General features: G+C 42.6%; 1 protein-coding gene across 5 annotated transcripts in view; it reads left to right on the top strand.

Annotated features, from left to right (window-relative positions):
- Window positions 1–15,963, top strand: part of ptpra (protein tyrosine phosphatase receptor type A) — a 257,136-nt gene that overhangs the window by 200,796 nt on the left and 40,377 nt on the right. For all 5 annotated transcript variants that reach the window (XM_063047091.1, XM_063047093.1, XM_063047092.1 and 2 more), the window contains 4 exons: window positions 3,447–3,523; window positions 5,238–5,274; window positions 7,676–7,773; window positions 11,385–11,504. In XM_063047091.1, the coding sequence (XP_062903161.1) occupies window positions 3,447–3,523; window positions 5,238–5,274; window positions 7,676–7,773; window positions 11,385–11,504 (332 nt within the window). The remainder of the gene's footprint in view (window positions 1–3,446; window positions 3,524–5,237; window positions 5,275–7,675; window positions 7,774–11,384; window positions 11,505–15,963) is intronic.

The raw sequence follows: 15,963 nt of genomic DNA, 5'->3' as shown, positions 1-15,963 counted from the left end.
AATCTGTGTAGATTGCATGAATGGCACTACCCTCATCGACACACCTAACCACTGGAAAAATTCCAATCAAATGAGTGGGACAGGGTTGTCCTTTAATGAAGGCTTTTTGAATATTCCTGTCCAAATACAGATTAATTCTGTCACTTGGAATATTGTCTCTACCATTGATCTGGATTTGAATCTTGGAAATGAAAACCACTACCGATTGAGTGTCTAAATGCTTTCATTTTTTCTTGATTAAATTTGATGACTTTATTTAATAATGTGAGAAGTACTTGTGGTTGCAAATATCTCCTATCACAAATTTTCAACACTAAGCATTCATATATTGAGAATATTATTACTGAATGCACAGTAGATACTGCATCATAACATCTATGTTCACAGGCAGAAGCATGCTTCAGATTTTAAATTAGTAGAGTTTTATATTTCACTCAAGCTATATACAAAGGTGTTTTTTTTCCTTTTGACAACTTCTTCCTAAAATCAATGCAAAATTTGTCCATGTTGCACAAAAAGTTGCTTACCCTCTGATACCTTACATGAGTCAAGATGAGAAACATTGCTGCTGGACACTTAATTTATTATTCTCATGTACCAAGGTACTGTGAAAATCTTGTCTTGCATACCGTCTAAGCAGGATAAATTCAGTACAATAGTGCATTGAGATGGCATAAGGAAACACAACAACAGAGTACAGAATGATGTGTTACAGTACAGAGAAAGTGCAGTGCGCTTAGACCAAAAGGGGCAAGGTCATAACAAGGTAGGTAGAATCTATATATATGAAACAACTAGGGAACCATTCAGTTGGCTGTGAGATGGAAGCCGTTGAGCTTGGTGGTATGTACTTTCAGGCTTTTGTATCTTCTACCCAACAGAGGGGGTGGGAAGAGAGAATGTCCGGGATGGGATTACGATGGCTACATCACTAAGGCAGCAAGAAGCATGGCTAGAGTCATTGGAGAGGAGGCAGGTTTCTCTAATATGCTGAGCTCTGTCTACAACTATGCAGTTTCTTGCAGTACCCAGCCATGATACATCTGGTTAGATATTCACTATGATGCTTTGATTAAAAAAAATGATGAGGGATTAAAGCAGTCATGCCAAGTTTCTTTAGCCTCCTGAAGAAATAGAGGTGCTGGTCAGTTTACTTGGCTGTGGAATCAACACAGTTGGACCAGGACAGCCATTGGTGATATTCACACCAAATAACTTGAAACTCATAACCCTCCCATTCTCAGCACTGTTGATGTAGACAAGAGCATGCGCACCACCCCAGTTCCTGAAGATAATGACCAGCTCTGTTGTTTTGCTAACACTGGAGGAAAGGTTTTTGTCATGACCTTATATCACTGGTGTCTCTATGTTCCTGTACTCTGCCTCTAACAAATTGTTTATTTGGCTAATGATTGCATTAACTTTAAAGGAGGAATAAAGTTTATTCATTTGTCCTCCTTCAATAATTTTGATTGGTCATTTATCTGAAGAAAGAAATTATTGCCTAACAATTTCAGGTAGATGTAAATAATAGGTACATGGGTTTCAAAACCTGTGAGATTGAATTGCCTTTATATTTCTTATATCCTTCACATACATGGAGTAAAAATCTTAATGTTACATCTCTGTAATGTGCAATTTATAATAATTTGTAATAAATAGTATGTACAACAGGACAGTCAATATAGCATTGAAATACAATTGTGTCAGCGTGAATTAATCAGTCTGATGGCCTGGTGGAAGAAGCTGTCTTGGAGCCTGTTGGTCCTGGCTGTAATGCTGCGGTACTGTTTCCTGGATGGTAACAGCTGGAACAGTTTGTGGTTGGGGTGACTTGGGTCCCCAATGATCCTTTGGGCCCTTTTTATGCACCTCCTTCTGTAAATGTCCTGAATAGTGGGAAGTACACATTTACAGATGAGCTGGCCTTTGTCCAACGCCGGCCCTCTAGGCCTAAGTCGACGTAGTAGTAGAAGTAGAAGATGAGCTGGGCTGTCTGCACCACTCTCTACAGAGTCCTGCGATTGGGGGAAGTACAGTTCCCTTACCAGGCAGTGTGCAGCCAGTCAGGATGCTCTCAATTGTGCTCCTATAGAAAGTTCTTAGAATTTGGAGGCCCATACCAAACTTCTTCAACCATCTGAGGTCAAAGAGGCGCTGTTCTGCTTTTTTCACCACACAGATGGTATGTACAGACCACTTGAGATCCTCAGTGATGTGTATGCCGAGGAACTTAAAGCTATTCACCCTCTCAGCCCCAGATCCAGTGATGTCAATAGGGGTTAGCCTGTCTCCATACTTCCTGTAGTCCACAACTAGCTCCTTTGTTTTTGTGACATAGAGGGAGAGATGTTTTCTTGACAGCACTGTGTCAGCGTGATGACTTCTTTGTAGAATTCCTCATTATTATTTGAGATTAAGCCAGTCAATGTAGTATTGTCAACACTCACAACATGCTGGAGGAACTCAACAGGTCAGGCAGCATCCGTGGAAACGATCAGTCAACGTTTCGGGCCAGACCTTTTGACTGATCGTTTTCACGGATGCTGCCCGACCTGCTGAGTTCTTCCAGCGTGTTGTGAGTGTTGCTTTGACCCTAGCATCTGCAGAGTATTCTGTGTTAATGTAGTATCGTCAACCTGAGGGGCTCCTATGTTGAGGGGCAGAGGTGAGGGAGCCCATTCTTACTATCTTCCGGGGTTCTGACGGGAAGTCTGGGATCCAGCTGCACAAGGCAGAGTGAAGGCCGACGTCTCTGAGCTTCATGTCAAGCGTGGGGGGAATTATGGTGCTGAACGCTGAACTGTAGTCCAAGAACAGCATTCTCACATAAGCATCCCTCTTCTCCAAGTGTGTAAGGATGGTGTGTAGAGCTGTGGCTATTGCATCATCTGTCGATTAGTTGTGTCAGTAGGCGAATTGTATGGGTCCAGTCTTGGGGGGGGGGGTAGCATGCTGCAGATGTTGTTCTTCATCAGCCTCTCAAAGCATTTGCTTATTATTGAGGTGAGCGAAACAGGACACCAATCATTCAGACATGTTACCTTGGTCTTTTTGGGTACAGGAACAATGGTGGATGTTTTGAAGCAGGAGGGCTCTCTACAGTGGGAGAGGGAGAGAGAGAGAGAGAGATTTAAAAAGTCTGATATCTAATATCTGATATTTAGATATCAGATAGCTGATATCTAAGAAATCTGGTATGTCATTAGCAAGTAATCTGGTTTTGTCTATTGTTATAAAGAAAGTTTGGGATTCCTCTATCAAGGAATCAAACTTGATGCAATTTTTATCCTCATGAGTCATTGTAATTTTCTTTTAATGGTTTCTTCTGAAAGTGCAAATGTTTGAAAAGTGATTTATAGATCATGTGCTGTATTAATTATATAATGGAGTATTACCTATCTACAAAAGTTGGCTTTTTGATCTAATTGCATATTTCTCATCAGATGATCACTCAAGGGTTCACTTGATACCAATAGAAGGTGTTCCAGATTCTGACTTTATCAATGCTTCATACATAAATGTGAGTTGTAGAATCATTTGTATATAAAGTATTTTTTTAGTTTTATGTTTGCAGTTGTTTCTTAAGAATATTTGCTTTTAAAATGCAATATTTTTGTTACATGAAAGCAGTTTAGAGTAGCCCACAAAATGATTGTATCATTATTAGATATACTTGGAATACATCATGCTTGTTTCCAACCTGGTGCAAAGACATTTATAATTGTTGGATGTCAAACATTGCACTTCCTGGACATTACTTCAAAGCAATATCTTCAGCCCAATCATGAACAGTGCCTCATCAATAACCTTCCTTTTATAAGACCATAAGATATAGGAGCAGAATTAGGTTATTTGGCCTATTGAGTTAGCTCTGCCATTTCATCATGGCTGATCCAATTTCCCTCTAAGCCCCAATCTCCCGTCTTCTCCCTGTATCCCTTTGTGCCCTGAACAATCAAGAATCTATCAACCTCTGCTTTAAATATACATAAAGACTTGGCCTCCACAGCTACCTGTGGCACATAATCCATAGATTCACCACACTGTGGCTAAAGAAATTCCTCCTTATCTCCATTCTAAAAGGATACCCTTTTATTCTGAGGCTGTGTCCTCTGGGTCTTAGACTCCTCCACCATAGGAAACATCTTCTCCACATCTACTCTTATCAAGGCTGTTCACCATTCGATAGGTTCAATGAGGTCACCCCTCATTATTCTGAATTCCAGTGAATACAGAATACAAACGTTCTTCACAGAGGGAGGTAATGGGCAGGTAAGGAGTTAAGGTCAGAGAGGGAAATGGGACTGGGGGAATTTTAGTACTGCTTCCCATACACATTCTGACTTGGAAGTCCATGGCCTCTTCTACTGCCGCGATGAGGCCACACTCAAGTTGAAGGAACAACACCTTATACTTTGTCTGGGTCGCCTGCATCTGATGGCATGAACATTGATTTCTCAAACTTCCGGTAATTGCCACCCATCCTTCACCATTCCCCCATTCCCCTTTCCCTCTCTCACCTTATCTTCTTACCCGTCCATCATTTCTTCCTCTGTATTTCTCCATCTTCCCTTTCTCCCATGGTCTTTTTTAGCCCTGTTATCTCTAAAACCAATCAACTTTTCAAATCCTTACTTCACCTCACCCCCTCTCCTGGTTTCACCTATCAGCTACCATCTTGTAATTCTTCCTCCTCCCCCCCCCACCCCACCTTCTTGCTCTGACTTCTCATATTTTTCTCTCAGTCCTAATGAAGGGTCTCAACCCGAAACATTAACTGTTTACTCTTTTCCATAGATGTTGCCTGGCCTACTGAGTTGCTCCAGCATTTTATATGTTTTGTTCAGGATTTCTAGCATCTGCATATTTTCTCATGAGATGTATACTGTAGCATTTTTTCCAAGGCTTTAACAATAGCATCCAAGTCTAAGGTCGCTACCAGCTTCATGGATGAGCGCATAAAGTTCTATATGTAGGAACGTCATCCTCAGCAAGATGCATGCTGTTATCAGTTGAAAATATAATCATTCTTTCATCAGTGTTCCTTCAAAATCTTGAAACTCCTTATTATCCAACACCACTGGAGGAGGAATTTCATTTTATGGATTGAAATATTTTAATAGGGTGGCTGACCTTCATCTTGTCGTACAGTTAGAGATGAAATATAAATGCAATGACGTATGCATAAATACATTGAAAAATCTTGTACTAATTCTATGTTTTCTTTTTTAAAGGGCTATCAAGAGAAAAACAAGTTTATAGCAGCACAAGGTAAATAAATATTCAGATGTAAATACGGTGTATTCCAGTTAATTGGGACGCAATGGGACCAGTACATTTTGACGCAGTTTAACGGTGCCCCAATTAGTTTGGGTTTCTTGGAAATAGTTAAAGTATAAAAAGGACAAATTACTGTTTAACTGAGTAACAATTTGTATATTTAAATGAAATACAGAATAATTTAGAACAATACCAATGGCTCAACAAAGAGTGCAGGTGGGCATGCTGATAACAACACCAGGTATAGCTCAATGTGAGGTGTCACTCTGGTGAAGCCTCAATACAGGACTATTTGCACGCCCAACACCATAAGCAGCAAGTAATAGACAGAGCTAAGTGTTCCCACGATGAATGGATCAGATCTAAACTCTGTAGAACTGCCACATCCAGCCTTGAATGGTGGTGGACAATCAAACGACTCACTGGAGGAGGAGGCTCCACAAATATCCCCATCCTCAATGATAGAGGAGCCCAGCAAACCTGTGCAAAAGATAAGGTTGAGGCATTTGCAGCAATCTTCTGTCAAAAGTGCCGACTAGATGATCCAGCTCAATCTCCTCCAGAAGTCCCCAGCATCCCAGATGTCAGTATGCAGCCAATCCGATTCACTCCACATGATAATGTGATATCAAGAAATGGCTGAAAACACTGGATGCTGCGAAGGTTATGGGCCCAGACAAAATCCTGGCAAAGGTCTTGAGCTCGAGAACTTGCCACACCACTAGTCAAGCTATTCCAGTACAGCTACAACACCAGCATCTGCCTGGCAATGTGGAAGATTTCCCGGGTATGTCCTGTACACAAGAAACAGGACTAGTCTAACCCAGCTAGTTACTGCCTAATCTCAATCATCAGCAAAGTAATGGAAGGGGTTATCAACAGTGCTATCATGCAGCACCTGCTTGGCAATAATCTGCTTACAGATGCCTAGTTTGGGTTCCTTTAAGGCCACTCAGCTCCTGACCTCATCACCTCCTTGGTCCAAACATAGATCTAAATACCAGAGGTGAGGTGAGAGTGATAGCCCTTGACATCAAGGCAGCATTTGACCGAGTATGGCATCAAGGTGCCGTAGCTAAAATAAAGTCAATGGGAATGATGGGGGAAACCCACTGCTGGTTGGAATCATATCTGACACAAAGGAAGATGGTTGTAGTGTTGAAGGTCAATCATCTCATCCTCAGGACATCACTGCAGGAGTTCCTCAGGGAAGTGTCCTAGGACCAACCATCTTCAGCTGCTTTAAAATGACTTTCCTTCTGTCATATGGTCAGAAGTGGGGATGTTTGCAGATGAGTGCACTATGTTCTGCACCTTTCGTGACTCCTCAGGTAGTGAAGCAGTTCAAACCCAAATGCAGCAGGGTTGGAGTGACAAGTGGCAAGTAACATTTGAGCCACGCAAGTGCCAGGCAATGACCATCTCCAACAAGAGAGGCTGTAATCATCATCCCTTGATATTCAGTGGCATCAACACCCTGGGAGGTGTAGCCATGTAAACACCGTGGCTACCACGGAATCCTGCGGTGTGTAACTCACCTCCTGACTTCCCAAAGCCTGTCCACCATTTACAAGGCTCAGGTCAGGAATGTAATGGAATACTCGCCTCTTGCCTTGGTGAGTGCAGCTCCATCAGCACTCAGAAGCTTGACACCATTCAGTACAAGACAGCCAACTTGATTGGTAGCCCTTCCACTAGCATCCAATCCCTCCACCATCAACAAACAATTGTAGCAATGTGTAATCTCGACAAAATGCACTGCAACAACACACCAAAGTTCTTCAGGCCACACCTTCCAGACCTACAACCACTACCGTCTAGAAGGATGAGAACAGCAAATTCCTGGGAACATCACCGCTTGCAAATCCCCTCCAAGTCACTTATCATCCTGACTTGGAAACATATATCTGTTCCTTCATTGTCACTGGGTTAAAATCATGGAATTCCTGCCCTAACAGCACTGTGGGTGTACCTATACCTCAGGGACTGCAGTGATTCAATAAGGCAGTTCATCACCACCTTCTCAAGGGCAACTAGGGTTGGGCAATAAATACCGGCTTAGCTGGCAATGCCTACATCCCGTAAATGAATAAATAAAAAAAAACAAAACTTCGATAGTACAATTAAACTGTATAATTCCTAATAGTTATCAATAGAGGAATTCATCTGCAATGTTCTTTTGATTGACCATAAATGAATAAAATGATCACAGACACCTAGTGCAGATAATGGACTGTGCTCCTACAGTGCTTTGGACGATTGTGTTCTCCTAATCTTCATTTTCATTGTGATACTGTCTTTTGCTTTCTTTGTTGATCAGAAGGAAGAATCCTACCAAACAGGTAATTTGTGTTTTTATAAGTTAATCTTCTCTTCTTCTGATATCTTTCAGGGCCAAAAGAAGAAACTGTGAATGATTTCTGGAGGATGATATGGGAGCAAAATACTGCAACAATTGTCATGGTCACAAATCTAAAAGAACGGAAGGAGGTGATTTGTTAGCTTATGTGGCAAAATGGCATACTTTACCAGAAAAATATGAGCACATTTCCATATTCATGATATTTGAAGGAAGAACTGAAAGATTAAATTATTGTAACCATTTTCTTCAGATGCAAAATATTTTTAAAATGCTGATGTAGGTAAAGCACCTACATACAATTTCTGAGGCAACTAAGTATGTCACTATTCTATTCAGCAAATATTCTTGCAGCACCTCAGTATGGAGATTCAATTAACAAGCATTTTCAATAATTTTAAGAACTAACTTTAACAATAGAGTGTAATGAACCGGAAGTGATTAGAGAGATGGTGTAATGAACCGGAGGTGATTAGAGAGATTGAGGTGAAGGAACCCTTAGGAGGCAGTGATCATAACATGATTGAGTTCACTGTGAAATTTGAAAAAGAGAAGCCGAAATCTGATGTGTCCGTATTTCAGTGGAGTAAGGGAAATTACAGTGGCATGAGAAAGGAACTGGCCAAAGTTGACTGGAAAGGGACACTGGTGGGAAAGACAGCAGAGCAGCAGTGGCTGGAGTTTATGCGAGAAGTGAGGAATGTGCAAGACAGGTATATTCCAAAAAAGAAGAAATTTTCGAGTGGAAAAAGGATGCAACCGTGGTTGACAGGAGAAGTCAAAGCCAAAGTTAAAGCAAAGGAGAGGGCATACAAGGAAGCAAAAATTAGTGGGAAGACAGAGGATTAGGAAGTTTTTAAAACCTTACAAAAGGAAATCAAGAAGGTCATTAAGAGGGAAAAGATTAACTATGAAAGGAAGCTAGCAAATAATATCACAGAGGATACTAAAAGCTTTTTCAAGTATATAGAGAGTAAAAGACAGGTGAGAGTAGATATAGGACCGATAGAAAATGATGCTGGAGAAATTGTAATGGGAGATAAGGAGGTGGCAGAGAAACTGAATGAGTATTTTGCATCAGTCTTCACTGAGGAAGACATCAGCAATATACCGGACACTCAAGGGTGGCAGGGAAGAGAAGTGTGCGCAGTCACAATTATGACAGAGAAAGTACTCAGGAAGCTGAATAGTCTAAAGGTAGATAAATTTCCCAGACCAGATGGAATGCACCCGTGTGCTCTGAAGGAAGTAGCTGTGGAGATTGCGGAGGCATTAGCGATGATCTTTCAAAAGTCGATAGATTCTGGCATGGTTCCGGAGGACTGGAAGATTGCAAATGTCACTCCGCTATTTAAGAAGGGGGCAAGGAAGCAAAAAGGAAATTATAGACCTGTTAGCTTGATATCGGTGGTTGGGAAGTTGTTGGAGTCGATTGTCAAGGATGAGGTTACAGCGTACCTGGAGGCATATGACAAGATAGGCAGAACTCAGCATGGATTCCTTAAAGGAAAATCCTGCCTGACAAACCTATTACAATTTCTTGAGGAAATTACCGGTAGGCTAGACAAGGGAGATGCAGTGGATGTTGTATATTTGGATTTTCAGAAGGCGTTTGACAAGGTGCCACACATGAGGCTACTTAACAAGAAAAGAGCCCATGGAATTACGGGAAAGTTACATACGTGGATAGAGCGTTGGCTGATTGGCAGGAAACAGAGAGTGGGAATAAAGGGATCCTATTCTGGTTGGCTGCCAGTTACCAGTGGTGTTCCACAGGGGTCCGTGTTGGGGCCGCTTCTTTTTATATTGTACATCAACGATTTGGATTATGGAATAGATGGCTTTGTGGCTGAGTTTGCTGATGATACAAAAATAGATGGAGGGGCCGGTAGTGCGGAGGAAACAGAGAGTCTGCAGAGAGACTTGGATAGATTGGAAGAATGGGCAGAGAAGTGGCAAATGAAGTACAATGTTGGAAAGTGTATGGTTATGCACTTTGGCAGAAAAAATAAACGGGCAGACTATTATTTAAATGGAGAAAGAATTCAAAGTTTGGAGATGCAACGGGACTTGGGAGTCCTTATACAGGATACCCTTAAAGTTAACCTCCAGGTTAAGTCAGTAGTGAAGAAGGCGAATGCAAATGTTGGCATTCATTTCTAGAGGAATAGAGTACAGGAGCAGGGATGTGATGTTGAGGCTCTATAAGGCGCTGGTGAGACCTCACTTGGAGTACTGTGGGCAATTTTGGTCTCCTTATTTAAGAAAGGATGTGCTGACATTGGAGAGGGTACAGAGAAGATTCACTAGAATGATTCTGGGAATGAGAGGGTTAACATATGAGAAACGCTTGTCCACTCTTGGACTGTATTCCTGGGAGTTTAGAAGAATGAGGGGAGACCTCATAGAAACATTTCGAATGTTGAAAGGCATGGACAGAGTGGATGTGGCAAAGTTGTTTCCCATGATGGGGGAGTCTAGTACGAGAGGGCATGACTTAAGGATTGAAGGGCGCCCATTCAGAACAGAAATGCGAAGGAATTTTTTTAGTCAGAGGGTGGTGAATCTTTGGAATTTGTTGCCACGGGCAGCAGTGGAGGCCAAGTCATTGGGTGTATTTAAGGCAGAGATTGATAGGTATCTGAGTAGCCAGGCATCAAAGGTTATGGTGAAAAGTCAGGGGAGTAGGACTAAACAGGAGAAAATGGATCAGCTCATGATAAAATGGCGGAGCAGACTCATTGGGCCAAATGGCCGACTTCTCCTTTGTCTTATGGTCTTATGGTCTTGTGGTCTTACATCTCAGCAACTATCAAGTAAAGAGAGGGAAAAAGGAAAAAGTCAATTAAAAATCAAAATGTTATTGTACTGTTCTTCAAAGTTCAAAATAATTTTATAATCAAATTATGTACATGTCACCATATATACTACTCTGAGATTCGCTTTCTTGTGGGCATTCACAGTCCACACAAAGAAATGCAATAGAATCAGTGAAAATCTGCACAAAACAAATATGGATAAACCACCTGTGTGCAAAAGAAGACAAACTGCAAATACAAAAAAGTAATACATAAATAAATACTGAGAACATGAGTTCTCATTCTTTGTACAATTTTGAAAATCAAGGGTAGAAAAGAATTCAGTTTGGATACAATGATTTACCAAAAGTGTCTGGTCTGTGGAGGGTATGACAAATCAACATCTGAAAGAATCTTTGATCAAGAAAGTAATTTGGAATGCCCTGAACCCATTGTCAATTCTCCTTTTGAACTTCTCTTAAAATTGTATTTCAGACATTGGTACAGGAATGTTTTAATTCTGATTGATTATTTTACTCTCTCCTCACTTGATAGCTACTGTCAAGTAAGCTCTATTATTAAAGTTAGCTTTGATAATAGACTAGTACAACCAATGGACTCACTGTCCAGGACTCTTCATCTCATGTTCTCAATATTTATTGCTTGTTTATTTATTATTAGTTATTGAGTATGCTTTCAAGAAAATGAATCTTAGGGTTGTCTATGGTGACCTGTATGTAATTTGATAATAAATTTGCTTTGAATCTTAACCATGCATATCCTCTGTCCACCTTGCACAGTTAATTACTGCCTCCTGACCCTGGCCTTAATCACAAACACCTCCCTCACCTGCAACTTTTTTAGCAGTGGTTGAAATTGTTCCATGGCTGTTGCTCCGAGAATAAACCATCTAAATACTGTAAATGCTATGATTTGTGTTGCAGTGCAAATGTGCGCAGTACTGGCCAGACCAGGGTTGTTGGACATACGGGAACATTCGAGTTTCTGTAGAAGACATGATGGTGTTAGTGGATTACACCATTCGCAAGTTCTGTATTCAGCAAGTAAGTATTTCATAGTTTCTAGGTTTGGTTGTGCAGCATGAATATTTGAAGATAAAGTTCAATTATTTTAATATTTCATTTGACTTTTGATAGGAAAATATGTTTCAACTTAGCATTATATAATATGAAATTAATGTTCATGAAAATTTCGTTAGCACAAAGCTAGATTAATTCCAGCTGACCATTCGCAGTATCCTTAATTGGCTATTCCTTCATCTCATGGAATCAAAACTTGTTTTAAAGAATCCAGCTCTTGGAAGAGTTATTCAGTTTGCCCTATTCTCCTGTCCTTAACCTATTCCATATCATTATATTTGGGGAACAGAATCTCAGCAGGAACTCAACCTGCGTCTTCCAAGAGGAAGTCGGGAGGAGTGTGGTTTGTGGGGTGGGGGGAGTGTGAGCACGCCACCAGGATGGACCTAAGAATGTCAACCTTTGTGAATGGACTGTGTGACGGACCGTCAAGTACAGACGAGAGATGCATTTGCAGCCAGGTCTGCAAGACTATCGTAGCCTGAAAATACAATAGGCCAAGATGAAATGCTTGGAGTGGGAGAGAGCAAGGCAGCACACAGGATTTACTCCTGATGAGATGCAGGAGGAGCCCAACCCAGACTCTCCCCACAGTGCCCAGAACCTCCAAGAACCAGAAACTCCCACTCTAGGCAGAGTAGCAGAACACCAGTGGGTTGAATGGCCTCCAGCATCCCATCAGATGGAGTGGCTGCAGTTGAGGAGGACGTAGTCCGTATCATTGAGCAGTGCTGGAGACATTTGTGTGAGGGCATGATGTGAGCCTATAGAGGTGGGGTTTAGAGGTTTTGCTGTTTGTTCGGTGTGTAGTGCCTATACAAAGTATTCAACCCCCCGCCTTCCCCTTGTAAGTTTTCATGTTTTATTGTTTTACAGATTTGAATCACTGTGGATTTAATTTCAATACTGATCAACAGAGAAAGACTCTTACTAGTTAAAGTGAAAACAAATTTCTACAAATTGGTCTAAATTTATTCAATTATTTAACCCAAAATATTGATTACATAACTACTCAACCCCTTCAAGTCACTATTTAGTTAATGCACCTTTGGCAGCAATTACATCCTTGAGTCTGTGTGGCTAGGTCTCTATCTGCTTTGCAGATCTGAACACTGCAGTTCTTTCCTCACTTTTTTACAAAACAGCTTGAGTGACCAGCCCTTTTCAAGTCCAGCCAAAATTCTCAATTGGATTGAGATCTCTGCTTTGACTTGGCCACACCAGGACATTAACTTTGTTATTTTTAAGCCATTTCTGTGTAGTTTTGGCTTTATGCTTGGGGTCATTGTCTTGCTGGAAAACTGATCTCGCAAGTTGTAGTTCTCATGCAGACTGCTTCAGGTTTTCAATTTTAGTTTCATCAGACCATAGAACTTTCGTCTAGCATGAGCCCCCAAATCCTCAAGACCTTCTACAGGGCCACCGTCGAGAGCATCCTGACTAGCTGTATCAGCGATCTGGTACAGGAACTGCACCAACCTTGACCGCTGAGCACTGCAGAGAGTGGTACGAATGGCCCAGCGCATCTGTGGATGCGAACTTCCCTCCACTGAGGACATTTACAGCAGCAGGTGCGTAACGAAGGCCTGGAAGATCATCGGGAACACCAGGCATCCCAACCATAAACTGTTTCAGCTGCTTCCATCTGGCAAATGGTACCACAACATTAAAGCCAGGACCAACAGGCTGTAGGACAGCTTCTTTCTACAAGTCATTAGACTTATAAATTCACGTGTCTCTACGTTGTAATGGAGTCATGACGCAAAGGTTTTTGCTCCTTCACTTTGTGGGACGGATGTAAGATTTAAATAAATTCAAAGTCAATTTCCATGGCTCCTACATGCCTTTTGGCAAACTCTAGCAGAGATCACTTGCAATTTTTTTCAACAGTGGCATTCTCTTTGCCACTCAAGTCAAGTCAAGTCACTTTTATTGTCATTTCGACCATAACTGCTGGTACAGTACACAGTAAAAACGAGACAACATTTTTCAGGACCATGGTGCTACATGAACAATACAAAAGCTACACTGAACTATGTAAAAAAACACCACAAAACTACACTAGACTACAGACCTACCCAGGACTGCATAAAGTGCACAAAACAGTGCAGGCATTACAATAAATAATAAACAAGATAATAGGCGCAGTAGAGGGCAGTAGGTTGATGTCAGTCCAGGCTCTGGGTATTGAGGAGTCTGATGACTTGAGGGAAGAAACTGTTACATAGTCTGGTTGTGAGAGCCTGAATTCTTCGGTGCCTTTTGCCAGATGGCAGGAGGGAGAAGAGTTCATATGAGGGGTGTGTGGGGTCCTTCTTGATGCTGTTAGCTTTACGGATGCAGCGTGTGATGTAATTGTCTGTAATGGCAGGAAGAGAGTCCCGATGATCTTCTGGGCTGACCTCACTATCCGCTGCAGGGTCTTGCGATTCAAGATGGTGCAATTTCCGAACCAGGCAGTGATGCAGCTGCTCAGGATGCTCTCAATACAACTTCTGTAGAATGTGGTGAGGATGAGGGGTGGGAGATGGACTTTTCTCAGCCTTCACAGAAAGTAGAGACGCTGCTGGGCCTTCTTTGCTATGGAACTGGTGTTGAGGGACCAGGTGAGATTCTCCGCCAGGTGAACACCAGGAAATTTGGTGCTGTTAACGATCTCTACGGAGGAGTCATCATGTTCAGCGAAGAGTGGTCGTTCCGTGTCCTCCTGTAGTCAACAACCATCTCTTTTGTTTTGTTCACATTCAGAGACAGGTTGTTGGCTTCTGCACCAGTCTGTTAGCCAATGCACCTCCTCTCTGTATGCTGACTCATCGTTCTTGCTGATGAGACCCACCACAGTCGTGTTATCGGCGAACTTGATGATGTGGTTCGAGCTATGTGTTGCAGCACAGTCGTGGGTCAGCAGAGTGAACAGCAGTGGACTGAGCACACAGCCCTGGGGGGCCCCCGTGCTCAGTGTGATGGTGTTGGAGGTGCTGCTTCCAATCCAGGCTGACTGAGGTCTCCCAGTCAGGAAGACTAGGATCCAGTTGCAGAGGGAGGTGTTTAGGCCCAGTAGACTCAGCTTTCCAATCAATTTCTGAGGAATGATTGTGTTGAATGCTGAACTGAAGTCTATGAACAGCATTTGAACATACGTGTCTTTTTTGTCCAGGTGGGTTAGGGCCAGGTGGAGGGTGATGGCAATGGCGTCGTCTGTTGAACAGTTGGGACGGTACGCGAACTGCAGGGGGTCCAGTGAAGGGAGCAGCAGGATCTTGATGTGCCTCATGACTAGCCTCTCAAAACACTTCATGATGATGGTTTTGAGTGCGATGGGATGGTAGTCGTTGAGGCAGGACACTGAAGACTTCTTTGGCATGGGGACTATGGTGGCGGCCTTGAAGCATGTGGGAATGACGGCGCTTCTCAAGGAGATGTTAAAGATGTCAGTGAGAATCTCAGCTAGCTGGTCTGCACAACAAGGTCCAACGCGTTCGCTCCTTGTTGCAAAGTCCTCATACTGATGGAATTTGGGGAGCACTGACTTAAAGTTCGCGTGGTTAAAATCACCGGCGACAATAAACAGTCCATCAGGGTGTGTGTTCTGCAGTTTGCTAATAGCCCCATTCAGTTCACAGAGCACCTCCTTAGCATTGGCACTGGGGGGAATGTACACACCGACTATAGGGACAGTGGTGAATTCCCGTGGTAAATAAAATGGTCTGCATCTAACAGTCACAAACTCCACTAGCGATGAGCAGTATTTTGCACCATTCCATATTGATGTAAACACACAAGCCACCACCGCGAGTCTTACTGGAAAGAGCTGCATCTCTGTCCGCTGGAAACAAGACAAGCCCGTCCAGCTGGATGGCAGCGTCCAGGATTCCATCAGAGAGCCACGTTTCTGTGAAAACATACGCACAGCAAACTCTGTACTCCCACTGAGTATTCTGTTGGAGTTGGATGTAGTCCAATTTATTGTCCAGGGAGTGGACATTGGAGAGCAGAATGGATGGGAAAGCCGGCCGGCTAGGGAACGCTTTTTGCCTGGCACGGACTCCTGCCCGCTTGCCTCGCTTCCACTTCCTCGCGCACCCGCTTACAACATCTCCAGGACTGTAGGCCCGATCCCCTCAGCAAGCCGAGGTCACGTCATTTAACCAGCAGATCTTCATGAAAGTTTGTTTCTGGGTGATCCCTATATTGTAGCAGTATCTGGCGATGGTAGATAGTCGCTCTGTTATCCATGTGCCCTAATCAGATATTGTGCCTTAAAATTAAACTAAAAATTAAATTAAAGTAACACCAGATCCAAAAGGCCACTGCTGCCGTGCCGCACCGCCTGCTGTTGCCTACTCTCCCATAAAGCTGCGACTGGTGAAGCACCTGGGTAATGGTTGTATGCACAGCCTCTCCCCCTCTCCCATCTCAGCCA

The sequence above is a fragment of the Mobula hypostoma genome, chromosome 4 (genome assembly GCF_963921235.1).
Source record: "Mobula hypostoma chromosome 4, sMobHyp1.1, whole genome shotgun sequence".
In the NCBI taxonomy this organism is placed as follows: domain Eukaryota; kingdom Metazoa; phylum Chordata; class Chondrichthyes; order Myliobatiformes; family Myliobatidae; genus Mobula; species Mobula hypostoma.
Note: the sequence above shows the minus strand (reverse complement) of the source record. Positions and strands in the feature narration are given on the sequence as shown.